The sequence below is a fragment of the Chionomys nivalis genome, chromosome 5 (assembly GCF_950005125.1).
Source record: "Chionomys nivalis chromosome 5, mChiNiv1.1, whole genome shotgun sequence".
NCBI classification, from domain to species: Eukaryota; Metazoa; Chordata; class Mammalia; order Rodentia; family Cricetidae; genus Chionomys; species Chionomys nivalis.
Genome location: NC_080090.1, coordinates 30,650,976 through 30,676,455, shown reverse-complemented (window position 1 = coordinate 30,676,455; position 25,480 = coordinate 30,650,976). Strand labels below are relative to the sequence as shown.

The 25,480-nt window shown below is 49.6% G+C and overlaps 1 protein-coding gene across 8 annotated transcripts in view; it reads left to right on the top strand.

The window, feature by feature from the left end:
• Zmiz1 (zinc finger MIZ-type containing 1) overlaps positions 1–8,598 on the top strand; it is a 199,934-nt gene extending 191,336 nt beyond the window's left edge. For 7 of the 8 annotated variants that reach the window (XM_057769310.1, XM_057769312.1, XM_057769309.1 and 4 more), the window contains 3 exons: positions 45–211; positions 3,124–3,378; positions 4,804–8,598. In XM_057769310.1, the coding sequence (XP_057625293.1) occupies positions 45–211; positions 3,124–3,378; positions 4,804–4,911 (530 nt within the window). In that variant the 3' untranslated portion in view covers positions 4,912–8,598. The remainder of the gene's footprint in view (positions 1–44; positions 212–3,123; positions 3,379–4,803) is intronic. The other variant, XM_057769314.1, reaches the window with a different exon arrangement.
• The last annotated feature ends 16,882 nt before the right edge of the window (positions 8,599–25,480 follow it).

The window sequence follows — 25,480 nt, the reverse complement described above, 5'->3', positions numbered from 1 at the left end:
CCCTCTAGATGACCTCCCTCCACCCCATCTTAATTCCATTCCAGGAAACAACTACCAGAGCCATGGCAATTTTGACTTCCCCCATGGGAATCCCGGAGGGACATCTATGAACGACTTCATGCATGGTCCCCCCCAGCTCTCTCACCCACCGGACATGCCCAACAACATGGCTGCCCTCGAGAAACCCCTCAGCCACCCCATGCAGGAAACTGTGAGTACCTTTAGCTTGTGTCTCAGCCTTTCCATTTGCCTGTGTTCCATTCCCAGCCTCATCTGGGACTGACTGAGGCAGGGGTGCTCTCCCTTGGGATATTGTGATGTAAGTACCCTGGTTCCTTCCTCAACAAAAAGAAAAATTAAGAATTAAATCTGAGGGCTCTGAAAAAAGGGAGAAGCTGGTGTGGTTGGTCCTTATGACTGGTTTAGTGAGAACTTTGGATTCTCTTGAAATTAAGCAAGCTACAGGCTTCCCCCTGCGTCCCCATGGACCACCTCCAAGCTCCACTTACATACACTCTTCTAACTCTCCTCTGATTCCAGCCCCCGGGAAATAGGTTCCATGCTTAGACACTTAGTCTCCAGGGATCTGAATCTTTTCATTTGGGGTCTCACCATCACCTGCCAACAGAAGGTTCCAGGACATCTGACCTCACTGAGGTCTTGCCCTCCTTGTCTTGTCTCCTACTTATTGACATGTTCCACATGCCTGGGAACACCTCCTTGGAGCAAGAGGCACAGAGCTAACCACAAGCCATCCCTTCCTGTGGCTCTAGCAACCGTGGCAGGAGAGCTGGCCATTCTCGAGCCCTCCTCGGTTTGACTGCTAAACTGTTGTGCACTAGGTAGCAAATGCTCCTGGGTCAGGATTAATAAGACACACTGAGCCTGTGCTCACTAAACATACCTTCTTAAGGAGCTGGGGTAGAGGGAGAGCAGTGGGGGTTTGGGAGTGACTTCTGTAGGGCCTCATCATGTTAGGATCTCATCTGAGCTGTAAGGACCACAGATAGGAATGCCAGCCAGAGAGGGTCCAGAGTTTTCCACAGTGCTTGGTAGTGGGGTTGGAGGACCTCTGTTGGAAGACTGACAGGGGTCTTCTCGTCTTCTCTCACATGGCCTGGAAGAAAGGTGTCACGCATTCGCGGTTCTCAGTAAGAATGAGTATTATGGCTGCTGATATAGCTCCATCAGAGGAGCGCTTCCCCGGCACTGCATTGACAGGACATGATACAGACTTGCAATCTCAAAACTCAGAGATAGAGGCAGGGGCATGAAAAGGTCAGAGTCATCCTTGGCTGCATAGCAGGTTTGAGGTCAGCCTAGGATACTTGAGAGCCTGCCTCAAAAAAAAAAACAGAAAAAGAAAAATGCATATTGACTCTGCCTGTGAAGGTTTGGACCATGGACCGTATGTCTTCTTACAAGCCAAGCTTTTTTGCTTCTTGGTTCATCCTACCACCGAAACTGTATGTAGAGGCCTCTGTATCAGAATCAACCTAAGAGCTCCTCCAGAATTCTCCCAAGGTGCGCCTGGTCCTTTCTCAGCTCTGTCATCTCCCCTGAAAACAACCAGACCCAGCACTGCGTTTTTACCACATGGGGGAAGACAATCCCAGGCCAACCCTTAGTGCGTCTGCTGTCTAGAAGCAGCCTAGCCCTGTCTGAGCAGGAGGTCAGAGCGCTCTCATGCAGTCCAGGATAGGCTAGTTGGTTCTAGCCAAGCCACCGATTTATGCAAGAATTCTCCCACACCCAGCAGCAGACTGGCAGATACAGCAGCTGGATCGAGGCATTCTGGCTCTTGGCAAGGTCAAGGGGACAGAGGATCAGAGATTTTGTAGGATCAGAGGGTATCATGGGATCCAAGATTTCAGCCTTGAGCTGAGCTGAGCTGTTCATGGGGGTCTGGAGTCCCTCTCTGCTTCCTCAGGATGGGTGCCGGGAAACTCTGCTGCAGTGAGCTAAGCGAGAACTCCAAGCTGGCTCCTCACCACACTGTGGCCTTTTCTTCCAGCCCCTTCATACATGCCACATGTGGGTCGCCTAGGGACCTGGACTGTGGAGCACTGTGATACTAGTGTTACATTGGAGTGGAGTCCTGTACCCAACAAAGAAAGGATACACCAGGACTTTTGGTAGAGACCAGATCATGGCAGACCTAGGGAGCAGCTTTTTGCAGAAATGGGAAGAGGAACTGGGGTCTGGGCGACCAAGGGTGGCATAATTGCCACTAGCTAACCCAGCAAGGAAGAACCTAGAAATAGAGATGGGGCAGGGATGAGAGTCATCTGAGACCAGCAGGCATTGGGTCACCAGGCTGATGTGTCCTTAGCAGTGTGTAAGTGGGACTGTTGGCCCTGTTTGAATGCATAGAGCAGGCAGAAGCCTTTACCAGAGAGCAGCTTCAGGCCTTCTGCTTTGAAGGGTCTCCTTGAAACAGCAAGAAGCATTCAGCAGGCACGCGTATACATAAAAACCCTTATACTCACAGCCAACTGATTTTCAATGCTATTTGTCAATTAGAAGGGATGAATTCCCTAGTTAACTTGTTGGGGTCACACTGCCCTGTTCCTCAGCAGCCCCAGCGTTGAGGGGTGCTGATCAAGGTGATTTGGCCTTTAGGCTGTACCCTAAAATGCCCCTAGCGAGCCAGGTTCTCTCCCTGATCTGCCGTTTTATCATCAGATGAGTTCCATCCTGGGTGGGAGGCAGGCAAAGCACCTGTCTTTTTGCCAGCCGGGGGCCCACTTGGCGGGTCACACTCCCAGTCCTGAGCTGCACGCCTGCCCGTGCCATGTCCACGCCTGCTCTGCACTGCCCTAGCCCTGGGGAGCCTGCACCACGCTGCCAACAGCTACCCGCTTCCCAGAAACACGTCCATTTGCTTGTCCATCCTGCCCTCGCTGTTGTTCGTTGTGACAGTGTGGGGGTGGGGAGCCCTCTGGTCTATGCCTTCCCCATGTGTCCCTTTACAGCCTTCCTGGTTGTCAGTTTCTTCGTGAGGGGCTCCCTTGTTTGAGGTCCGTTACTTCCTGGTTTGTTCGGGGTTCATTTTCTCCAGGCATCCGTCGTTGTGCCTCGTCACCTCACCTCTCTTTTCTCCTGCTCTCTCCTCCTCCACAGATGCCCCACGCTGGCAGTTCTGACCAGCCCCATCCCTCCATACAACAAGGTTTGCACGTACCACACCCCAGCAGCCAGGCAGGGCCTCCATTACATCACAGTGGGGCTCCTCCTCCTTCCCAGCCTCCCCGGCAGCCACCACAGGCCGCTCCCAGCAACCATCCACACAGCGACCTGACCTTTAACCCCTCCTCAGCCTTAGAGGGTCAGGCCGGAGCACAGGGAGCATCCGACATGCCGGAACCTTCACTGGATGTAAGTTGGGGTCACCACACACCTCGGTCTGGGGCCAGGCATGGCACCGGGACCTTCCCAAGAGAAGGGGGGTACTTAAGGGCTCAAGGCCTCGGGTGGAAAAGTGGGTGGGTGGTGGGTGGGCCCCAGCCAATCTCCTCTGATTCTAGCACTAGGATGCCCCATATGGAGATGTGTCATGTGAGGCCCACCCCCACCCATCAACCCCTTGGCCCAATAGTCCTGTTCCCCAGTCCTACCCCTTTTCTACCTAGGTTCTTGCAGGGTCCCTCCAGTCAGGGCCTTGGAGATAGTACAAGAGGGTCCTTGCCCTTCTTCCCACAGCCTCCCTCACACCCCCATGTCGAGCTTGCTATTTCTGTATCTACCTTCTGGCCTGGGCAGGGGAAGGGCTAAGAATGGTGTCCCACCATTGTCTTGCTGGTCTTGTCTGCCTGCGGTTTCCTTGTCCTTGTGTTTCCATTCCCTGCTTCCGCTTGCTCCATTGCTCACCCCAAGAAGCCTCTCCGTGGAATGACAGAAGACGGTTGGGAGGAAGACAGGGTCAACGTGGGCCGCTGAGACTCCAGGATCTCCCATCCTGGGGCCTCAGTGGTCTAGAAGGAGGGAGTCACAGAAAGATTGTTACTGGACACTTGCTCCTCCTACCCCCTCAGAAGCTAGGAGCTGTAGCCAGTCCCAACCAACCCCTAGGTACTGGACTCCTGGCCCTGCAGTCAGCATCCACCCCACTGGCATCAGAGAGCGCTTGACAGGGAGAACTATGTCGTTATCTTTGGTTTGCAGACACCTTGGTTTCTCACCAGCTCTCCCCCTCTATTCAGACCAGTGGGATGCTTCTAGATTCAGGAGCTCCTCTGCCCCAATAGGACATACCTACTCCAAGGGTATCACATAGGGAGCAGAGACAGTGGACCACAGGGACAGGACACCCAGCCAGCCACAGACTCAGTAAGACTCTGGGAGAAGTCTAGGGCAGCAAGCACTGTGAGGACCAGCTGTCTTCCCACAGCCTCCTTGTGCTTATGGGTGAAGCCGGATGGCTTATGCTAGCAAGCTGCTCGTGGCAGGTTCTAAGAGGACAGAGGAACAGTCAAAAGAAAGCCCAGCCCTTGATCTGTAATGGGGCTGACATCAGTGCCTGAGAGGAGAGATCAGCCCAGTGAGTCTCTGCTGGTAGGCTAAGGGTCCCACTGCCCTTGGCATTTGTTGAGTGTGGGCATGCCTACCCCAGGTGAGGTGTAATGGTCTGGATTGGTCTTGAGGACAGCCAGCAGGCCCATACTCAACACCACTAGTTTTCCATCTCTGAGGTAGAACTCCAGGAGGCGAGCAGAAGGAAGTGAGCAGCCAGAGAGACCCCTCACTCCTCCTCCTCCTCCCGGACCACCCTCAGCCACCTCAACTGGGCTTTTTCTCTTCTAGCTACTGCCGGAACTCACAAACCCTGACGAGCTCCTCTCCTACCTGGACCCCCCCGACCTTCCAAGCAATAGCAACGATGACCTCCTGTCTCTCTTTGAGAACAACTGAAGGCCACCTTCCATTAGGCCATCCCTACCCACTATGCCTCCTGCCCCATCTGTCCCACATACTTTTCCTCACAGGAGCCCATGTTCAGGCCTCCTGCACCAGGACCTCAGATTGGGGGCTGAGCAGAGCACACTAGGCAGGGAAGGCCATGTGGATCTGCAGACCTATTTTCCTGAATGCTCCAGGGCCTGTACCCAGAGTGAGCCTGAAGAAGGCCCCTGGAAGATGAACCCCAGCTGAGGGGATCCAGTCCCAGCAAGAGACATGCCAGTGGCGACTATAGGTCCCTCCATATGTGCTGACTCCAGACGACCGACCTTCCAGTGCCCCAAAGTTCTTCCATGTTTTTAAACCATATCCCTGCCTCCTGGCCCAGAGCCTCCTTCAAGTGACTGGAACCTGAGAGAAGCCTGCACTCCCACCCCCAGGCCAGGGAAGTGGACAACCTTGGAGGAGTGGTGACAGTTTACAGCAGTGAGGAAGGCCACCCCCATACACACACACACACACACACACACACAACACCCACAGAAAAGCACAAACCTCTGGGAAGGAGAACATCCCTCAGGGCCAAGGGTCGTGGCTTTGGCCTATGACTCCTAAGACAAGATGCCCTAGAAACACACTCTCAGCAGAACAAGGACAGAGTGCTGTGTCTGAGAAGGCTTGCCGCTCCTGTTTGGGGGCTGGTGGGACACAGGTCAGGGCCTTCCATGGAGCCAGGACAATGCATAGGAGGGCTCCTCAACTAAAACCAGGGCCAAAGCTTGCAGTGAGCAGAGAGCATGTGCACAAGTGTGCAGCCCACCAAAATGTGCCCTCTGTTGGGGCTTTTGGGAAGATGCCAGCTAGAGCCCAACAGGAGCAGCCAAAGCCTTGCAGCCCCAAGCTACTCCCTGCTTTTAATGACCACAGTGGAAAGCTCTGAAGTCACCTAAGGAAAGGATCATTGCATCTGGACAGCAAGCAAACCATTTCCCTCCATGTTCTCTTTCCTTCCTCCTGCCCATACATACCCTCCGTCTCTAAGACTATTCCGTGGGACCCACTTTCCCCTGGGTTCTAGGTCTCCTTTCCCTAGCCAGCTGTAGGGGCACATGGTAGAGAGGCTGGGCAGCACAAGGCAACTTGGGCAGGAACTGGGCTTCACAGCAAGAGCCCAGGGAATCCATGTCTCTCCAAGCTGCCAACCTGGTCCAGCAGGTTCTCCACTCATGGCTGCCTCTGTCTCCAGCCCAGGCCATTGCTGTGTGCACCGGGATATCTTGGCAGGCAGCTTGTGGCATCTACAAAAGCTGCCTGCCATTCTCTGTATCCTTCCTCCACCCAGAGCTCGCGCTACACTCCTGCTCACCCAGCAAGTGCAGCCTCTGGTCCTGCTGTTCACTCCATCCAGCTTAGAGTCCCCTGTTGGCGTGTCATTACTGTCACCTGCTTCGTTCCAGGCTGGTCTGTGTCCCCTGAGCCTCATGGCCTGTGGTGATGCCAGGTTGTCCGATCACATGAGTCCCATCTATAAATTCTTTGCTCCCTTCTCCAGTGCTACCACCCAGGGCCCTCTCCTGCCTCCTGTCCGCTGTCAGCATCCTCATTCATCATCAGTCATCGGTTTCCCTCTGTGCTCCCTGGCACTTTGACATAGATTGTACCAGAAAGGTGACCCTAACTGTTGACTTACTGTCACCCTAAAAAACGGCACAAGGAAAGCTGCCATCACCCCACTCCTCTTCTTCCTTTGTCCTGTTGTTGAGGTTTTTTCAGACAATGTGTTCAGTATGCAAATCAATTATTTTAAGAATCGCTTTTGTAAATATCTTTGTGAATATTTTAGTATCGTCTTTGATAATATTCGACATTTTCATGACCTGGTTATAGCCTTTGCTGGTGTTTTTAAAATATCTTGACTCAATGAGAAAAAACAAGTTCTTTTTTTAAAAAAACAAACAAACAACAAAAACAAAAAACAACCAGGGCTATTTGTACAGATGAGGGAGGAGCAGAAGGGGTAGCCATGCCCTAGTTGAGCGACCAGGCCACCCACTATTGAGAGCCACTCTCGGTCACCAGTAGGGACAACACTGCACCAGGTACTATGTGGCTGTCCCTGCCCAGTGCCTGTGTCCTGGCATACGGCCATGCTCTGTGGCGGACCGTGTGGATTGTTCAGCTTCAGACTGACAAATGCCTTTCTCAGAAGTTCCTGCTTCTTGCCGTGATACTGTGCCCCAGAACAGCCTGGGGTCCCTGCTGGTTCTTGTCAAGCTGTGCCCAGGTTCTCTACAGGTTTCCACTGCAAAAGGCCTAGACACTCCCTGTCGCCTCTCCTGCCATCGCTCAGTTGGCACCCCTGAGGCTGATTTTCTAGGCCCTCTCCCAGGCAAGTACGCGCCAACAAGTCCACCACAGAGCCTGAAACCCGTGCTCTGGGCATATCCCTTCCTGAGAAATGTTGGAGCTCATCCAGGGTGTGGGAGAGAGGTATAAAGACATCTGGGGCTGCAGCCGTGCCTTGGTAGTGACAGATGCAGGTAAAGGTGACATCCGTAAGCAGAGGCAGGCACAGGCTCTGGAAAGATCCTTCCTCGGTCCTGTCTGATAACAACTTGGAGCCATAGTAACCTCAGAAATGAGGCCTCAGCCAGCCACTTTACCACAATGAGCAACCCACCCATAGGCATGTACCGGCCACCACTCAACAGAATGAGCTGGGAGTCCACGGGCAGATAAGAAGGGCTCCCCGCACAGGCGATCACCCCCATCTTCTTGGTTTGAAGCTTTATTCATGTCTCATGTTCCCTGTAGCCATTTTATTTTTTAAAAGATTCCTAATACTTTCTCCCTAACGGAAGCCCTAACCCCCAGAGAGCTACAGGTCTGCTCCCAATGGGCCCTTGGGCCTGACCCATCCAGACGAGGCAGTGTGAGCGGCGGCGACTCAAGGGACGTGTGTACATATGTAAATGAGAAATAGACATGTCAACAAGATGCATTCATTTCTCTCGGAATGTGTATTGTTTTTATTTTGCGAAACAAAACAAACAACAAAAGGCTTGGAACTCCATATTATGTGGAATACTAGACCCCGTTTGTTAGCATTTGTGACTCCACCTTTGTCTCATGTAATATACTCTGCCCCTGTGTGAAAAGGCATTTTCGTTCTGTTCTGTTTTTATTTTACCTACATGTACTATTTACCTTCAGTGTCCTAGCCCTGCCACCTGTGTATTTTTAGGGTGCTATGGAAACAATGAAGAGAAATGGGGATTTCAGAAGAAAATTGTAACCAAATTCATACTTTGTATAAGTTTTTGATATCATGATCACAGGTGATTCACACGTACACACATCCACACCCACACGTGCAGCCTGAAGTGACGTCTATGGAAACCGCCATTGTCTTTGTACATCGTATGTACACTGCAATCATTTCATACTTTTGACTGGTCAGAAAACTAATTGTGATTTCTAGTCTTGCAAAGCTGTATGTAGTTAGATGATGTGACCTCTAATATTTATCTAATAAATATGTATTCAGATGAAACCTGTATATTAGGTGTTCATGTGGTTATTTTGTATTTAAAGATCAAATTATTTGATTATTGCTAGACATTTCTATACTCTGTTGTAACACTGAGGTATCTCATTTGCTCATGTTAATTTTTTTCTAAATAAATTGACAAAAACGAAGGTTCTGGTGAGTTAGCTGTTTTGTGGTTGTGAAGGACTGGTCTGAGGGAGCTGGCTTCGGTCTTCACACTTCCACCCTACCCTGTCGGTCTGTGCAGAGGTTGGAGCGTTGGCTTGGAAGAGTCTTGCTCCTCTGTGAGGAGGTCCTGAAACCCTTGTGAATATAAAGAGCCTCTGGCATTGGTCTCTGCTGGTGAGAACCTGTCTCCAGCTAGCCCTGCTGAGGGCTTGTGAACAGTTTGTGAAGGCTAGTTAAATACCATTCCATGGACAGGGCCTGTCCTGGAGGGGCGCTGGGGCTTTAGGCCATCTGTGACTCAAGACTGTCTAGTAGTCCATGCTGAGTCCGACAGACTAGGAACAGTCTGTCCATGTCAAGTCACAGGTCCTGTCCACAGCATCTAGTCACAGCCAGGCTTCACAAGTGCCTTGACAGCCGCGGCTCCTGCAGGCTCCAGAGTCTGTCTCCAGCCACCTGACCTCTCCCCCACTGCTTCCCTGCTCTGCTCCGAGCGAAACTTGAGTTTACTAGATGGCTGCATTTTACATGGGTTCTCCCTCTTCGGCCGCAGTTCTAACACCCAGCACAGACTGTACTTCTGTGTATCCAGTTTAAGGTCTAAGGAAGTGGACCAGATTGGCAGGGCCAGCAGCCAGCATGGCCTTTCCTCCTGCCCTCCTCAGCCTAACCACTGAGCAATAGACAGACGTGGCCACCTTAGCCCTCCCTCAGTAAGGGCTAGAAGTGACAGTTGAGCAGGCTCCCAAAAATATCCACTAGTGTGAATAAGGTGTGTGAAAAAGGTGGAGAGACAGATGGGACACACCTGGAGTGGGCTGAGTGGGTGTTTACAAGAGCCAGCTGAAGGACTGCCTGTGGGGGCCTGGGCACTGAGAAGTGCCACCCGCAAGGCTACCTGAGATTAAGGTAGCCAGGGTTTCTTGTTTGAATGGGAGATGAAGGTGAGAAGAGAAGGAGTCACGTAAAACATGGAGTCCTGGCCACTGCTAAACTGCCAGCGGCTGGCAGTCTTGTCCCCAGCAGCCTGAAATGTCAGGAGAGCTTTTCACAGAGCACCCCCACTCCCCGTTGCCTTAGACCAGTGACTTCACAATGAACTGGGAAGTAAACATGTTGGGGCACGAGCAGACCCTTTAAATGAAACACAAACAAGCTGCAAAGCACCAGCAAGGTCCCCTATAGGGGAAGGAACGGGTGTCCGGAGACTGTCGAGGTGGGGATAGGAGTGTGTGCGCGTGTGCATGCTGCGTGTGGGTAGTTCTGTGGGCTGTGGTTAAAAACAACTGAGCACCATTGCCTTCAAGACAGGAAGTGAGCAGAGGAGTCGGAGACTGACTTCACTATACAGACAGGACTTGCCATTTTCAGCTTGACTCCCTGACACAGGCCTGTGGCTTCCCCAAGCCCTCATGGCAGCCTTGGCCCCGCTCATGCCTGCTGAGACAGGCGACCTTCTTCTGGAATGGAGGGTGTAACTGTGAGATGAAAAAGTCTTCCAAGCCAAAGCAAGACTGAACTCCAGTCCCAATACCCACATAATTAAAAATAATAAATCTGCAAGGGGTGAGTAGAAGCCCAAAAACCCCCTCTCCAGGAAGCTGGGGTTCAACATTCATTCTCCTTGTTGCCCTCCTCCACATACCTGGTCCTAAAGAGAAACTTTGCTTTTACCCCTGGGACAGCCCCTCCCTATGTAGGCCTGGCTGGCCTGGAACTCTTTGTAGCTCAGGCTAGCATCAGGCTCACAGAGGTCTGCCTGCCTCTGCCTCTTGAGTGTGGGAATTAAGGGCTTTGGCCACCACACTCAGCCTGGTGAGACTTAAAAAAATTATTTTATGTGTCTGTATGTTTTGCTTTCATACACATATATGTACCATGTGTGTACCTGTTACTCTTGAAAGCCAGAAGACCTTGGATCCCCTGAAGCTGGAGTTACAGACAGTTGTAAGCGGCCGTGTGAGTACAAGAATTGAACCTAGGTCCTCTGGGTCCTCAGCAAGAACAGCAAGCACTCCCAAACACTGAGCCAGCCCACGGTGTGACCTTTTTTACTGTGACCACCCATCCTTCACTGTTGGGAGCCCACGGGGTCACCATATAGTACAGTCACCCTCAGCAGACAGGAAGTGTATGGAAGCTTGCTTCCTCCCGTCCCCCACCCCTGCCCTGTAGCCAGATCCAGCAACTGACTGCCAAAAGGAACCACAAGATGACCCCTCCCTCAGCAGGGTAAGCTCAGTCTGTACCACCACCACCACCACGACCTTCCTGAGGCTCACCAGGTCACCAGGTCAGAGCTTCACCAGAGGCCTGTGCCTGCTCCCCTCTCCTTTGCTTTCCTCCAAGCTCTCTCCCAAGTTTCAGTCCCCATAGAAATGCAGGGAATGAGTGACGTTCTGAGTGAACGTGTGTTGTTCTACATGAGACAGCCGCGTGGAGGACCAAGGAGACGGACCTACGGGAACTCACTAGCCAAACCTTTCCCTTAGGTCAAATTTGGAAAGGCAAAGACTTCTGTCCTTGTGTTGATATCACTAACCATTGACCAGTGTATATGAAAACCAGCAACTGTAGTCTCCTCCTCCTGTTTAGAGCCTGAAACTGCTCACTATAGAGACCTCTGAGACCAGCTCACACCGCTCCCTGTGCTGTACACAATAAATGGCAGGTGCCTCGTGGTTGCAATACTTGGTGCCACTCCGTCAGAGCGCATACAGCTCACCTGATCCTAGCTTTTCTGTGTCCGTGTGTCTCTCTTTACTGTCTGTCAGTTCTTCATACTCCAGTCAGGTTTCCAGACCTAAGCTTCTCTAGGTCTCAGCAGATACCTGTATCCCTGATGCCTCCACACTGTCAGAAAAGGGGTGACAGTTGTGTGGGGTGGAGAAATTAAGTGTACACTTTCAGCCCTCATGTTTAAGTTCAAGGGCCTGAAGCGGTCACGTGGAAAGACCCCAAATAAAGAGAACGGTATCGTGGAGCTGGAAGTTCATTTGCTAGCCCTGTGTGTGAGAGGATCATCTATGACTGGATCATCTCCATGTAGCTGAGCTTGTATAAAACCTCAAGGGAGAACCACATAGCTGAGGCCAATCAGTTTCCAGTCCCCAGGGGGCACCGCCAGCAGCAGTTACTGCTTGAAACTGTGACTACAGACCAAGAAGCCCTTCCTTGGAGGGAGTCCATTTTTGCCATGCAGGACATGGTAGAGTTGTGTAATCCCAAAGGAACACAGTTCAAAGAAGAGGGGAGCACGTCCTCCTGTCCTCCCCAGGTACAGTCCAAGTGGGATGTCTGAGCCCAAAGGCAAAACGAGTCCCCAGAAGTGCACTGGGTTTTGATATGCTTTTGAAGAAAGAGTGAATGCCGCAGAAGGTAGGGTATGAGGGGGCTGGGAGGAGGAGATGAAGAAGGCAGCAGGAAGTGGCTGGGGAGACTTTCCGAGGCCTCTGAAAACATCTGGGTACTTTCCTCTGGCCCCGTGTCTGTTTCCCTTTCCCGTCTGCTTCCTTTCAACATCTCTGAAATTGAACTGGCTCCCACCCTCTCCAGCTCTGCCCTGGGGTCTACGGGGTCTGCACTCAAAGGAAGGTGGGGGAGAGTCTGGAGCTCTAGGCTAGGAGAGCTGTCTCCTGTCCCCCAATGCACCAAGCATCTGTCCCTGTCTGGGATGACAAATGTACTGTCTAGATTTATGTCAACTTAACACAAACTGCCATCATCTGAGAGGAAGAAATCGCAATTGAGAAAAACCTCCACAAGATTGGGTTGTGGGTCAGCCTGTAGAACATTTTCTTAATTGGTGATGGATGCAGGAGGTCCAGCCCATTGTGGGTGAGACCACCCTTGGGCTGGTGGTCCTGGGTTCTATAAGAAAGCAGGCTGAGCAAGCCATGGAGAGCAAACCAGTAAGCAGCACCCTTCATGGCCTCTGTATCCTGCCTCCGGTCTCTCTGCCTTGCTTGAGTTCCTATCCTATCCTAGCTTCCTATGATGTAGGGGCGTAAACCAAATAAACCCTTTCCTCCCCAACTTGCTTTTTGGTCACGGTGTTTCCTAGCAGCAATAGGAACTCTAAGACAACAGGCTTTACTCACGAGCAGCTGTGTACATAGAGACGGGAGTTCAAGTTTCAGATCTGCTGTATGGGGTAGGGAACTCCAGTCCTCAGCCTCCACAGGCAACCAGACTACAGAGAACTGCTCGTGGCAGGCAATGAGGTGTCAGCCTCCTGTCTCAGCTCTCTAGTCCTGTGGCCTCCTGGAATCTAGCCATTCTCTTGTCAAGGCCTCGTGAACCCATGTAAACAACTGTCATCCTGCATTCTCAGCTCCTCTCCACAGCTCCTGTCCACAGCTCCCCACTTGCTGAGCTGGGAGCTATACAGACAGGTGCAGTCAAAGCCACTGGAGGACTCTGGAACTGTGGAGAGTGCCGTCACCCCTGCTCTCGTGCCCTGATCTGAGCCTGTATTCTTCCTCGTGGAGTCCTCAGCCTTGGCAAGGAAACCCGCTGCTAACGTGCGCATATCCAGAGGATCTAGAGTAGAAATAAACACACACAGCCATGTGAGAGAACAGACCAGGGACTAGGGTACCAGACACATTTCTTAGAACGTAGTCACTGCTGAGCACATCAGTCTCATGAGGCATTTAGTCTGTTTTATGTGCTGTTTCCCTGGAGCCTAAAACAGAACCCAGTGTGTGGCAGGTGCCTAATAATTGCATGTTATCCAAATGAAGGGTGAAGAGAAGGCCGTCAGGGAAGTTGGAGCATTAAGAGTGAGTCACAAATGAGATGAACAGCATTCCTGGAGAAGGAACAGTATGGCGAGTGCTCAGAGGCGTGAAGGTCCGTAGCGTAGCGAGATGGCGGAAGGCCTGCTCTGCTCGTGGAGAGGGCGCTGGTGGAGAGGAATCTGGCTTTGGGGCTCTTGATCCTTAGCTTGAAGACACTGGAGCAGAACACACAGGCGATAATTGCTAACTAGTGGCCCTGGGTGCGGTGGGGTTTTAAATTTTTATTTATTTATTTATTTTTGTTTTATGTCTATGAGTGTTTACCTACATGTGTATATGTGCAAACCATGCATGAAATCCCTGTGGAGGCCAGAGGAGGGTGTTGTGAGCTGCCGTGTGGTTGCTGAAAACTAAACCAGAGTCCTCTGCAAGAGTAGCAAGAGTTTTCAATAGCTGAGCCGTCTCTCCAGACCCTAGGTTTGATCTTTGATTATTGAAACATAATTCCAAGACTACTTAGTGTTTTGTTTGGGCTGGGGACATCATGGGACAGGAAAGATCTAGCGTGCTCGGTGCCTTGAGCTTAATCTTACATTAGTAGAAACCCGCTGAATTCAGTGAATACAGATCGATTTAAGAAAGTTTCATTGCCTTAAAATGAATGTCAAGCCCCATTAGCATACTTCTACCTCGAAGCCCTGGGTAAGCTTTGCTGGTTTAGGACATTTTACATAAATTCAGTCAGACCATGTGATCTTCGGGAGTCCACTCCTTTAAGCATGCTCTCAAAGTTGCCCACACAATAGCATAAATCTGCATTCCATTTATTTTTGTTGTTAAATAATATTCCGTTATATAGATTTATCACATTCTATTTTCTCATCTGTCAGCTAGTGGACATTGGGATGTTTAGATGCTCTGGGCTCAGCAAGACAGCTGAGAGGGTAAAGGTGCTTGCAGTCAAGACTGATGACCTGGGTTCAGTTCCTGAACCCACATAGTGGAAGGAGGCAACTGACTCTCCCTAAGTTGTTCTCCAACTTCCATTCTCTTGTACACACACACACACACACACACTAAATAAATAAATAAATAAATAAATAAATAAATAAATGTAATTATTTTTTTAAAGACCAATGTGAACAATGGACATTTTCAGGTATTACCAGTAGGAGTCATGGTAGAATCATCTGAAAGTTTGGACGTTTCTTAAAAAGTTAGACAGACCTATTGTTCTCCCAGCAGTCCAACAACAGGTGCTTCCTAAGAGAAACCCACCTGCGTCCACACGAATGCTGTAGGCAAAAGGCAGCATTATCTACAAACGCCCTGAACCTCTGAGCAACCCTGCGGCTCACCACCAAGAGAACAGATGAACAGAGTGAGAAATGAAGCAAAGCTTAGAAGACAGAAACCTCTCGATAGTGAAAGTCACAGAGGCTGTACAAGGCAAATAAACAATGTGTGTGTGAAAGAAAAGGGTGTTTATAAACGTAGTGTGTGTAATGTTGTTGCCACAAGTGCCCAGTTTTCGGTAGTACTTACACACAAGCAAAACTCATTGGTGGAGGGGAAGTCAACACAGAGGTTGTTGAGGGTACAGGGTGCAAGCTTAAAAGAGGGCACAGGGCCCCTTCTTCGGTGACAGAAGCAGTGCTGGCTTGGACTGAATGGTCAGGAGTATGCATTCGTTAAAAGCTTGATTTTTAGGCTGTTTGCATTTCTTGACCACCAGTTATCCCCTGCACAAAGGAAGGGATGGATCGTATGGAAGCACTGAGCAGCTAGAAGTGGGGACAGTGAGGCACCTCCGGCAGTCCCAGTGTGCAGGAGTTCAGTTCGGACTGTTCAATGGCTATGGAGAGGAAAGATGCTGTGAAGGATTGGGGACGGTGTAGGCTCAGAAGAGAGGTGAGGGTCACTCAAGCCTTCCCTCTTGACACCCATGAAAACCCCTCAGTCTAGTCCCTTACCATCATTGGCATCCTGCCGAAGGAAACCAGGCCCTTGCTGCTCTTTTAACAGGGAAGGTTTACAGGTTGCCACTTGGGTCAGCATCCCATGACACAACCTGATTCACAAGAAGAGCAGCCCAGGTGACCTCCATGACATCATCAGAGGGAGGCCTCAAGTTTCCAGATGTGCTTCCTTCTGGGAGGAACAGCATAGACTTGCTAGGGCCCTGAGTTATCTGATGGTTGGGGTACCTAGAACCTGTAAACGGAGCCACTTGGCAGCCTAGAGACAGGCTGTGACAGGGGAGGGACACCTGACTCCTTTCCCCACCAGCTGGCACAGTAGCCAACATAGACCCAAGAGTCCTGGAAGAGAAGTGGGAAGCTCATGAGTTCTCTGGGGCATATCAAGGTGGGGCAGGAGGTGTTGAAGTCCCAGTTCTACCTGCACGCCTCCCCAAGTGAGGTGTGCATCCCTGGGGCACAGCTTCAGGAAAGTCCCATCTGTGATGATCTTTCCCATCTCACAGGCTTCCTCACAGACCTCAGTAATTTGTCTCCAGCAAAACTCAAGTCTCTTTTCATACAGTTCCTTGTCTCGAGATGCCCGGGGTTCGGCCCTGAGAAGCACAGTCTTTGAAGGGTAAGATTGTGCTCTCTCGAGCACCATCGTCTTTCCCCTTTGCACACCACACACTCAATTCTCCGAAGATAAAGGAAGTGTTTGAAATCTAATATGAAAATATTGAGAGGACATAGATCTTCAGGGCTGAGTCTGATACACAGACACACATACACACAAAACACAGCACACACACACACACTCCCCCAAGTTGGAGGCATTCTCGGACTCCAGAAGACTCCCCTGTGGCCTTGCCCAGTGACCCCCCCCCCATTATCCTGACTGTTGTTACCACAGGTTAGTTTTAGCTGTTCTTACACTTCTCAGGATGGACACACGGCTTACACACAGGCTGTATTCTCTAGATAGTGGTTATGGGTGTCATCCGTGCTTCTGTGTGTCTCAGTAGCACGTCCTTTGTCCTTGCCGTGCAGTATTCCACTGTGTGGGAGTGATAGCATTATACTGTTCATGGACATTTGGGTTGATTCCAATTTGGGGTTCTTGTTAACTTTATGTAGAACATTTTGTGTGGGATGCACAGACCCTTCTCTTGGATGTGTGCCTGGGAATGAACTTTCTGGGCCATTCATGATCATATTTTCTGACTTTACTAGATAGCTGCTAAGGGTTTCCTATAGTGACTGTACCTATGCATGCCCACACTTGTAATGTAGGAAAGTTCCAGCAGCACTGTTCATTCTGGCTGCTGTGCAGGTGTTTACAGTGACCTCAGTGGGCCTTTGCTTGTCTGATGACTAAGGAAACGGTGTGCCTTCCTCTCACGTGCTTAGGAATCACCTGGGTGTTTTGTGAGCCATCATAAAAGACTGCTCAAGCCTTTCCTCTGCTGTCTGCGGGGCTCTTTACCTTTCTTGTTGATTTACAGGAATTCTTTATTTATACTAGATAGTCCACTGGTCAGGTGGATGAATGGATCTTGAATGTCTCCTCCCTTGTGGTGTCATTTCTTTCTTTTTATTGTTGTTGTTTGTTTTTTCGAGACAGGGTTTCTCTGTGTGTATTGCCGGCTGTCCTGGAGTTCTCTCTGTAGACATGGCTGGCCTCAACTTTCTTTTTATTTTTTATTCTTCCCCTTCTCCTTCACCCCTCCTCACTTCTAACAGGGTCTCATATAACCCAAGTTGGCCTCAAACTTTTATGTGGCCAAAAATGACCTTGAACTGGGTGGTGGTGGCAGCACAAGCCTTTAATCCCAGCACTCGGGAGGCAGAGGCAGGTGGATCTCTGTGAGTTTGAGGCCAACCTAGTCTACAAGAGCTAGTTCCAGGTCAGGCTCCAAAGCTATAGTGAAACCCTGTCTTGAACAACAAAAAACAAAACAAAACAAAAAATGACCTTGAACTTCCGAGTCTCTTGGTTCCACCTCCCAAGTGCTAAGATGGAGAACAGCTGCAGGGCTTTGTGTGCGCTAGGTAAGCGCTCTGCCGACTGAGTTATATCCTTAGCCCCTAACATCATTTTCTGCATGAGTCTTTTGATGGTAGATGTTATTGGTGTCAATAGTCTAAACCGTTCATCTTGCCTCCTTTCGTGCTTTTTGTCCTTTACAGATAATCTTTGAAAAGCCCAGGCTTGGCACTGGCCAGCAGGTTCACTCCAACTTCCATCTGTCCTTCCTCCAATCATCCAGGCTGACCCATGCATCTGTCCTTCCATCAGTTTACCTGCCCGCTCAGCCATCCACCCACCCGGGTATCCAGTCCCTACCATTCACCACCTCTACTGTCGTCCCTTCGTCTGTCTGTTTATCTGTCTCTGTAATATTTAACTGCCACCCTCCAGGTGGCCAGCTGTAAGCTTTGAAGGGTGGAGGAGTTAGTAAGACAAACAAGGCTTCAAGGATCTTATGACCTATTGGGGAAAATACAACATATACAAAATCCTGAACAGATTTTGATCCCTGTCATGTTGTCCTGAAGTCTGTGGCTATCAAATCATTACTCCCTGAAAGTTCCATTTGCTTGTCCTTGATTTGTGACATTCCTTTCAATATTTGTAGAGTCCAGTTACCACAGGTCTGAGCTTCGCATAGAAACGCTGCCTCTTACCTTCATCATTTTAAATGCTTAGTCGTTATTGATAGGACCTGAAATTGTGGATGGCACCGCCCAAGCATTGAGCTAAATCTTGCTGTGACCCGGTTGTATTTAGAGAAGTATTTCCCAGGGGGCACAGTGACGGATCATTGCGAGCATTAGAAGGCTGATCCTGTGGGGCTCATTTTAGCAGTGGAGATGGCCCTGGATATGCCCAGGAGTTTCAGACAAGTCAACAGAGAAGGATGAGAAGGAAAAAGGGAGGGAGGGGAGTGGAAAAGAAACGGGGGATCATTTGCCATGAGAATGAAAGTTCTCCTTCCTGGCTGGAAAATGGGATGTCTTTCTCAACTGTTTGTTTCTGGTCTCGGGTAGATCAGGTCACAGAAAGAGGAAGGGCCTTGGGCCAGTGGTGATCCTTCTCGGAGACCCTGGACTCTGGACACCAGCTTCTCAGATACACCTCAACTGCCCTGCCATGGCCTCTGCCCCCACATTCTGACCTCTTCCCAGAAAGAGAGGTTTAAAGTAAAAACAAACCCACAAAGAATGCCCTGATCTCATCTTTTACCCACCGCATTGCCACTCTGAATCTAATCATCCAAAGCTCCCTGGAAGGCCTTGCTCCCTTTCTCCCTGGGAGGCACCTGCCCTGAGGACACAGGCCCTTTGTTGGAGAGAAGGTTTATGGGAGCAGTTCTGGGCAGCTGCTGGACCCCGTGGCCAGGCTGGCACCAGGCTGGATGAGAGCCTCTACAAACAAGGTTCCTACAGAGTGACCAGTTCTCTGTCTCTGTCCTTCCCCCAAGCGACTCTCCCCTTCCTCCCTCCCTTCTCCCCCACCCCCATGCTCCCAGTTTTGTCAGAAGATCATGTCTGTTACAGTAGATACATTCCTCCTGCTTTCACTGAAAACATCCTGGGAGCAAGGACCAGGCCCTTCTTGCCATGTGTGTGAACCTGGCACACACACAAAAAAAAAACCATTTGTTAAAGACAGTAAATGCATTGGAGTGAGTTGGATGAGGACTGGTCAGGAAGAGGGGGAAGAGCCAAAGGCCACACCCAGTTTGAAGCTGGACTTGCCTATGGCAGTGCCTTATCTGACTGTCTATAGACAACCAGTGGGCCACAAGCAGAGCAGGAAGGAGCTGCTTCGCTAAAACTAAGTGAGGCTTTGAGGCCCTGCTGGGGGGGGGGGGCGTCCTGTGCCCCCCGAAGTTCTAACCCTAAATTCAACCTCAGACTTAGTGAAAATAAGGTTTTGTACATATTTAAAATGCTGTTATTATTGGGATCTTTAACCCAATTGAATCTGTGTCCTAGAGAGAGAGAGAGAGAGAGAGAGACAGACAGACACACACACACACACACACACAGAGAGAGAGAGAGAGAGAGAGAGAGAGAGAGAGAGATATTTAGCTGTCTGTGCACACTTGTGATCTTAGGATTTGAGATCTTGAGTTTGAGACCAGCCCCAGCCAGACAGTAAGACCCTGTTTCAAGAAAATATTAAAACTAGAAAATAAAAACAAATTAAGAAGGGGAAATTTCGACCTCAGACAGGTTGTCATGCAGGCAGGGATGTGAAGAGATACTGGGAGAGAGGAGAAGCTGGGGCAGGGTCCTCGCTCCTAGCCCCCCCGCACTGGAGAACAATATGGTTCTGTGTTTTAAGCCTCCCACAGTTATGGAATTACAGTAACTCCAGCAAGACAATCCATTATCTCCAAAGACTGACAGGGAATCTCCCCAGGCCTGTGGGGGCACCCAACAGAGCAGAACCAGCCGTTTGTAGTGTGCACAAGACAGGAAGGCTGGCACTTCTCCGGTCAGTAGATAGAGCAGAACCTGTGATGTTTTTCATGTCACAAAGCTACTCAGAAGCCACCTTGGTGAGGTCCACGGAGGAGTGGCATGTTGCAGCAGGCAGAGCCCATTAGGCAGGAAGCTGGGTGAGGAACAGTCAGGGTGGGGTGGCAGCCAGCCTTCTCCAGGATTAACCTGAGAGTAATTCCCATGAGGGAAAGAGATGGAGGCGGGAGCAGGAGACTGAGAGAGAGGCCAGTTTGTGAGTCATGGGTGATACTGAGTGACAGGAATGGGAAGAGAGGGACAGGGTAGGAGGGAAGAAGAAGAAAGAGAGGGAGTAAGGGGTTTGGCTGGGTGTGGAGCTGATCCTAACCTTCAAAGACAGTCCAGAATGTCATAACCTTAGAAACTGAAAGGCTTCAAATAAGAATTTCTAAATCCTAAAAAAAAATCACAATTCTGAAAGATTAAAGTCTGGAATGTTGAGATCCCAAAAGTTCACATCCTGACAACCACAATTCCTGCAGAGAAGAACAAAGGAATGATGTAAAAGAGCAAAAAGCTGGGTTTTGGGGATGGGGTCAGTTGTGCCACAAGGCAACCATGGAAACTTCAGCCTAAAAATGCATCCCTTGGGGGCTGGAGAGATGGCTCAGCAATTAGGAGAGCTTGGTGCTCTTGAAGAGGATCTGTTTCACTCCCAACACCCACATCAGGACGCTCACAGTCACTAGGAACTCAAGGTCTAGGGAAACTGATATCTTCTGGCCTCCATGGACACCCAACACTCACATATACAAACCTACACACAAACACACACACACACACACACACACACGTATAATTTTATTGTTCTTTAAAACCAATGTTTGGAGACAGCATGGTGGCTCTCACTTGTAATCCCAGTTCAGGCTGGTTGAGATCCAGGCTACACAGATAGACTTTCTCAAGCGCTCTACCCCGTCCCTGTCCTACAGTCTTTTAGTCTTTTGTCAGCTCTGGTGTTCCTTCCAGCAGATGGAATTATAAAAGCTGCTGACGGGTTGAAACACAGCCGTGTGCACAGGCGATGATGACACATGGGCTGTGTCCTCCCTCTCTGCCTCAGAAGCACCATCTCTACCACCTGTGTGGTCTGCGTGTAAGAGCCAGAGGATGGAAAATGGGAAAGTCTCCCAGAGAATGCTTCCCAAGCGGCATGTGCACCATCGCACCTGATCAGTTGGTGGTATTGTTTGGGGGAAGTTTAGGAAGCAAAGGCTTGGAAAAGTATGTCTCTAGAGATGGGCTTTGAGAGTTTAAAGCCTTGTACCACTTCCAGCTCACTCTCTTGGCTTTGTGCTTCTGTTTGAAGATGGGAATTCTCAGCTTCCTGCTCCTGCAGCTTTGTCCTCCACTTGCTGTTATGCCTCCCCAACATGGTGGTCACTTTTTTCTCTGAAACCCTAAGCCCAAATAAATAAACCCATCCTTCCATAAACGGTTTCTGGTCATGCTGTTTTACCACAGCAACCGAACAGTAATTAATACACGGAGGGAAGTGTTGGGAGTCTACCTGCCCAGACACACAAGGGACAGACACTCTGGACTCTTCATGTACTTGGGATCTACTCAGTAACAAGGCTAGAGTTCTGTTTGTCTGAGGTTTTCTCTCTCTCTCTCTCTCTCTCTCTCTCTCTCTCTCTCTCTCTCTCTCTCTCTCTCATTCTTTCCCTAATTCACTCATTCACTCTCTTCTCTTCCACTCCCTTCTTTCTTCCACCTGAGAGTCTTTGGCAAGTCTAACGTGGATAAAGATACAAGCTGGCTAGGAAGGCTGACTGAGCAAATATGAATCATCTGTACCCTAAAGTTTTGTTCAATTATCCAAGCTAAACACTGACATCGCTGACATTACTTCTGAAGCGTGTTTACTCAAAATGTGGATGGATAGGAAAACAAGAAAGACAGAAACACAGGTTGTGCCTATGGCACCTTTTGCATCACAGAAGGGTTTTTAAAGGTATGCCGCTGTTAAGGTTGGTCTGAATGTCTGCTACAGCCTGATGTGTTTGAACACTCGGCTAACAGGTGGTAGCCATGTTTGGGGGAGTTCTGCATTAATTATAAACTGATTGGCCCAGTATCTCAGGCTCTTCTTATTGAACTAATTTTTATAACTTAGCCCATATTTCTTGTCTATGTTAGCCACGTGGTTTTGTACCTTTTTCGGCGAGGTAGTCTCATCTTATTTCTTCTGAGGCGGGGTTACGACTACAGACTGAAACTTCTCTCTTCCCAGAATTCTCGTTGCTCTGCCTCTACTTCCTGCCTGGCTACTGGCCAATCAGTGTTTTATTAAAAATAATACAAGCGACAGGATAAAAAGCCATTGTCCCACAGCACTGTAGGACCTTGGCTGGTGGGTCACTGAAGGTGGCCCTGCTTCCAGTCCTATTCTGTTTCCTGACCAACCAAGACATAAGACTTGCCACTGTGTGCTCCTTCTGCATTGGCCACAGGTATCCCTGCTGCCATGGCTTCCTTGGTACAATGGACTGTACCCAGAACAAGCTGCCTTTCCCTTAGTTGTTTCTGTTAAATATTTTCCCATAGTAATGAGAACTGCAAAGAACAGTGTCTCCAAACACTTCCAGGCCTTTCCTTACCCTTCATGCTTAGAAGACACAGACTATTTTGAAACCAGCAACTATATCAACATTTCCTCCTGGCTTTTGTGGTTTCATATTGCACTTTGTTGGGCAGTCTGTCAATAGACAGCTTTGACCTTGCATTTAGAGGAGGCCTTGTTCTGCACTTGATGCTTCTCTAACAGCATCCATTGAAAGGGTCTGAGTCACAGTTTGAGAACTGGAAAGAGCCTCCTAGGTCACTGTGGGTCACCACACATGCTGTAAGTGTGTCATGGGGAGTTTATTACTTCAAAACACTGCAATATTGCCAATTGATGGAAAGTTCTTTCAGCTAAATTAGTGCAAACTTGGCTCTGGTCAGGCCTGTGGTGGAGCATTGTGACCATGTCTCTATGTAGCACTTGCCTCTCTAGAAGTGGCAACATGCCCTACTCCCCTCTTCAGCAAACAGATAAATACAATCTATTCCACACCCTGATTCACAGGGTCCCTGTTTCCTTCCTCTAGAGCCAATTCTGCTGAATTATTAGACAGTCCCCATAGAGCTAAGGCCTCTATGTGGTCTCCCACATAGAGGACGAGCCCAGGACCTGTGATATATACACTCTGTCTTAGGAATCAGCCGGGGAAAGCTAAATATCAGAGATGCCTATCACAGAGATTGAGAGTTCTCTCATCCTGACCCACTGAACTTTTTACTAAAATTCAACAACAACAGTATTAGCAGGAGGAGTCAAGTTCAGGTCCTAGGCAGAGCTGGCCCAGAAATCAGACTGTTGGCCGCATGCTTAGTCCTAGATAAAGCCAGTTAGCTCTGACTGACTCATGTCCCTCCCGTATGTTTTAGAGGCCACACTCATAAAGAGTGGTGTCACACTAGAATGTGTCCTCCAGGGCCAGGCAAGGGTAGAGACACAGTTTAAGTGCTTGCAGTGACCACCTGTCATTATTTTTACCCAGACCTCAGCCTTATTCTAATAGGAAGAAAAGACAGAAACTGGTGACCAGTGGTGGGTAACAGTGGTGATTGATTAGCATATAAACATCATGGCGAGAGGAAGGAAAGACCTCCAACATTATTATAAGCAAGACTGAGAGGACCCGGTCAGTAGACTGAAGAAAACCGCATGTGCCAACAGACTATAAGAAGGGAGGGAGGCTGCAGAACTGCAAGCTCTTGATTTCTGTGGTGGGCAGAGCTCAGGCAAGATCAAGCAGCGCTGGCAAAAGCCCAAGCACCATGCGTAGGCAACCTGGCAGTGGGCCCCTTGCTTTGGGATACCAGAGCATTGAAAATGCCACTGTAAAGGATAAAAAGTATGTGAGGTGGAGAAGTTGCCTGCACAAAGAGTAAATCTGGGCTGGCTCCTGTTGCTCTGGGTGTGAACTGTGAACATGAGTGTATTCGGGGCAGCAGGCTTATATGGTACTCAGCTATTGGAGGCTATGTGGCTGGGGACTGGTGGTATAGGTTCTCTAGGCCAAGAAGGTCTGAACACGGGAGGAGAGTACATCCTGTGCACTGAACTGGGCCTGGGTTCAAGGCTCCTGGGAGCCTTCTTTACAGAATTATCAAGACTAGCTGAAGCTGGGCAGTGGTGGCACATGCCTTTAATTCCAGCACCTGGGAGGCAGATACAGGAGGATCTCAGTGAGTTCAAGACCAGCCTGGCCTACAAAGTAAGTTCCAGGACAACCAGGGCTGTGGCACAGAGAAACCCTATTCTAAACAAACAGACAAACAAAGACTAGCTGGGCTGGGTGTGGTGGTACACAACTCTAATTCCAGCACTGGGTAGACAGAGGCATGTGCGTCTCTGTGAGTTCAAGATCAACCTGCTCTACATAGTAAGTTCCAAGACAGCCAGTGGTGAATAGAGAGACCCTGTCTCTGAAAAACTAGACTATCTGGGGTCATGAATCTATGTGACTAAGCAATGCCAGGCTAGCTGAACAAAGGCTATGTGGAGCAATGGCATCTGTGACCATTCTACCTCAGAGGCGTCACATAGACCCACTAGATACTGCAGAAAAATACACAATTAAGATAAGAGGGCAGGAAGTCTACTCTCTACTTCATTCTAGTGAGACCCTGGATGAAGAGTTAACCCTCTCTGGGTCTCCATTCTTTCACTTGTAAGACAGGGATAGTAATCTCCAGGGCTGTTCTGAGGCTAGGGGTGATGTCTTGATGCAAAGCCTATATGGTGTCAATAAGTTAGCGGCTATCCCTAAGCAGCTCAGCTTAGCCTCCCTATACCTTCCTCCAGCACCCCTTTCCCCTTCTCCCAATCTCCTATTCGTTTCCTTTAGAGAAACAGTATAAATTGGCTTTGTGCGGAGCAAGAGACAAACAAGTCTTGTTTTGCTAAGCCCATTCTCCCTGCCTGTGCCTATGTGGTCTCAGCCAAGGGCAGCTGGTGACACAAACTTGCTGAGATGGCAGGTCAGTAACTGTTAAGTATGGGGCAGTGGATCCTCTAAGGGTTGTGCCTGACGTGGGATGCTTTCGGGATTAGCTACCTAGAGCTGCAGGTTTCAAATGACGAATATACATTGTTCCAGTTTTTGTAGCTCAGGCGTCCTGCCATGGGCCACCTGGCAGGAGGCTGCAGGCCAGAGTGAGCTGGAGGAAGAGTTACCCCAAGGCACTTCTGGAGGTGAGGGCCAGCTTTCAAACACATGGTGATTGGAAGACTACAGAAGACACATGTCCAAGATTTTGCATGTAGCTTCTGACAGTTTGGCTCCTCTCCACAGGAGCCCCTGATAGGCTGTTTGTGTCTCTCCGTAATATGACAGATAGTGGTGTGTGTGTGTGTGTGTGTGTGTGTGTGTGTGTGTGTGTGTGTAAGAGAAAGACACATTCAGAGGAGAGAGAATGAATGAGAGGGGCTGAAGGAACAAAACACAAGCTCAGAGAAGAAATCACAGATTCACAAAGATCTTGGGTGCCCCTTCTCCACTGGCTGTGCTTTGGTCATTATGAACATTTGGTTAGATCAAACCCACCCTCACAGAACTGTGTGAGTCTCCCAG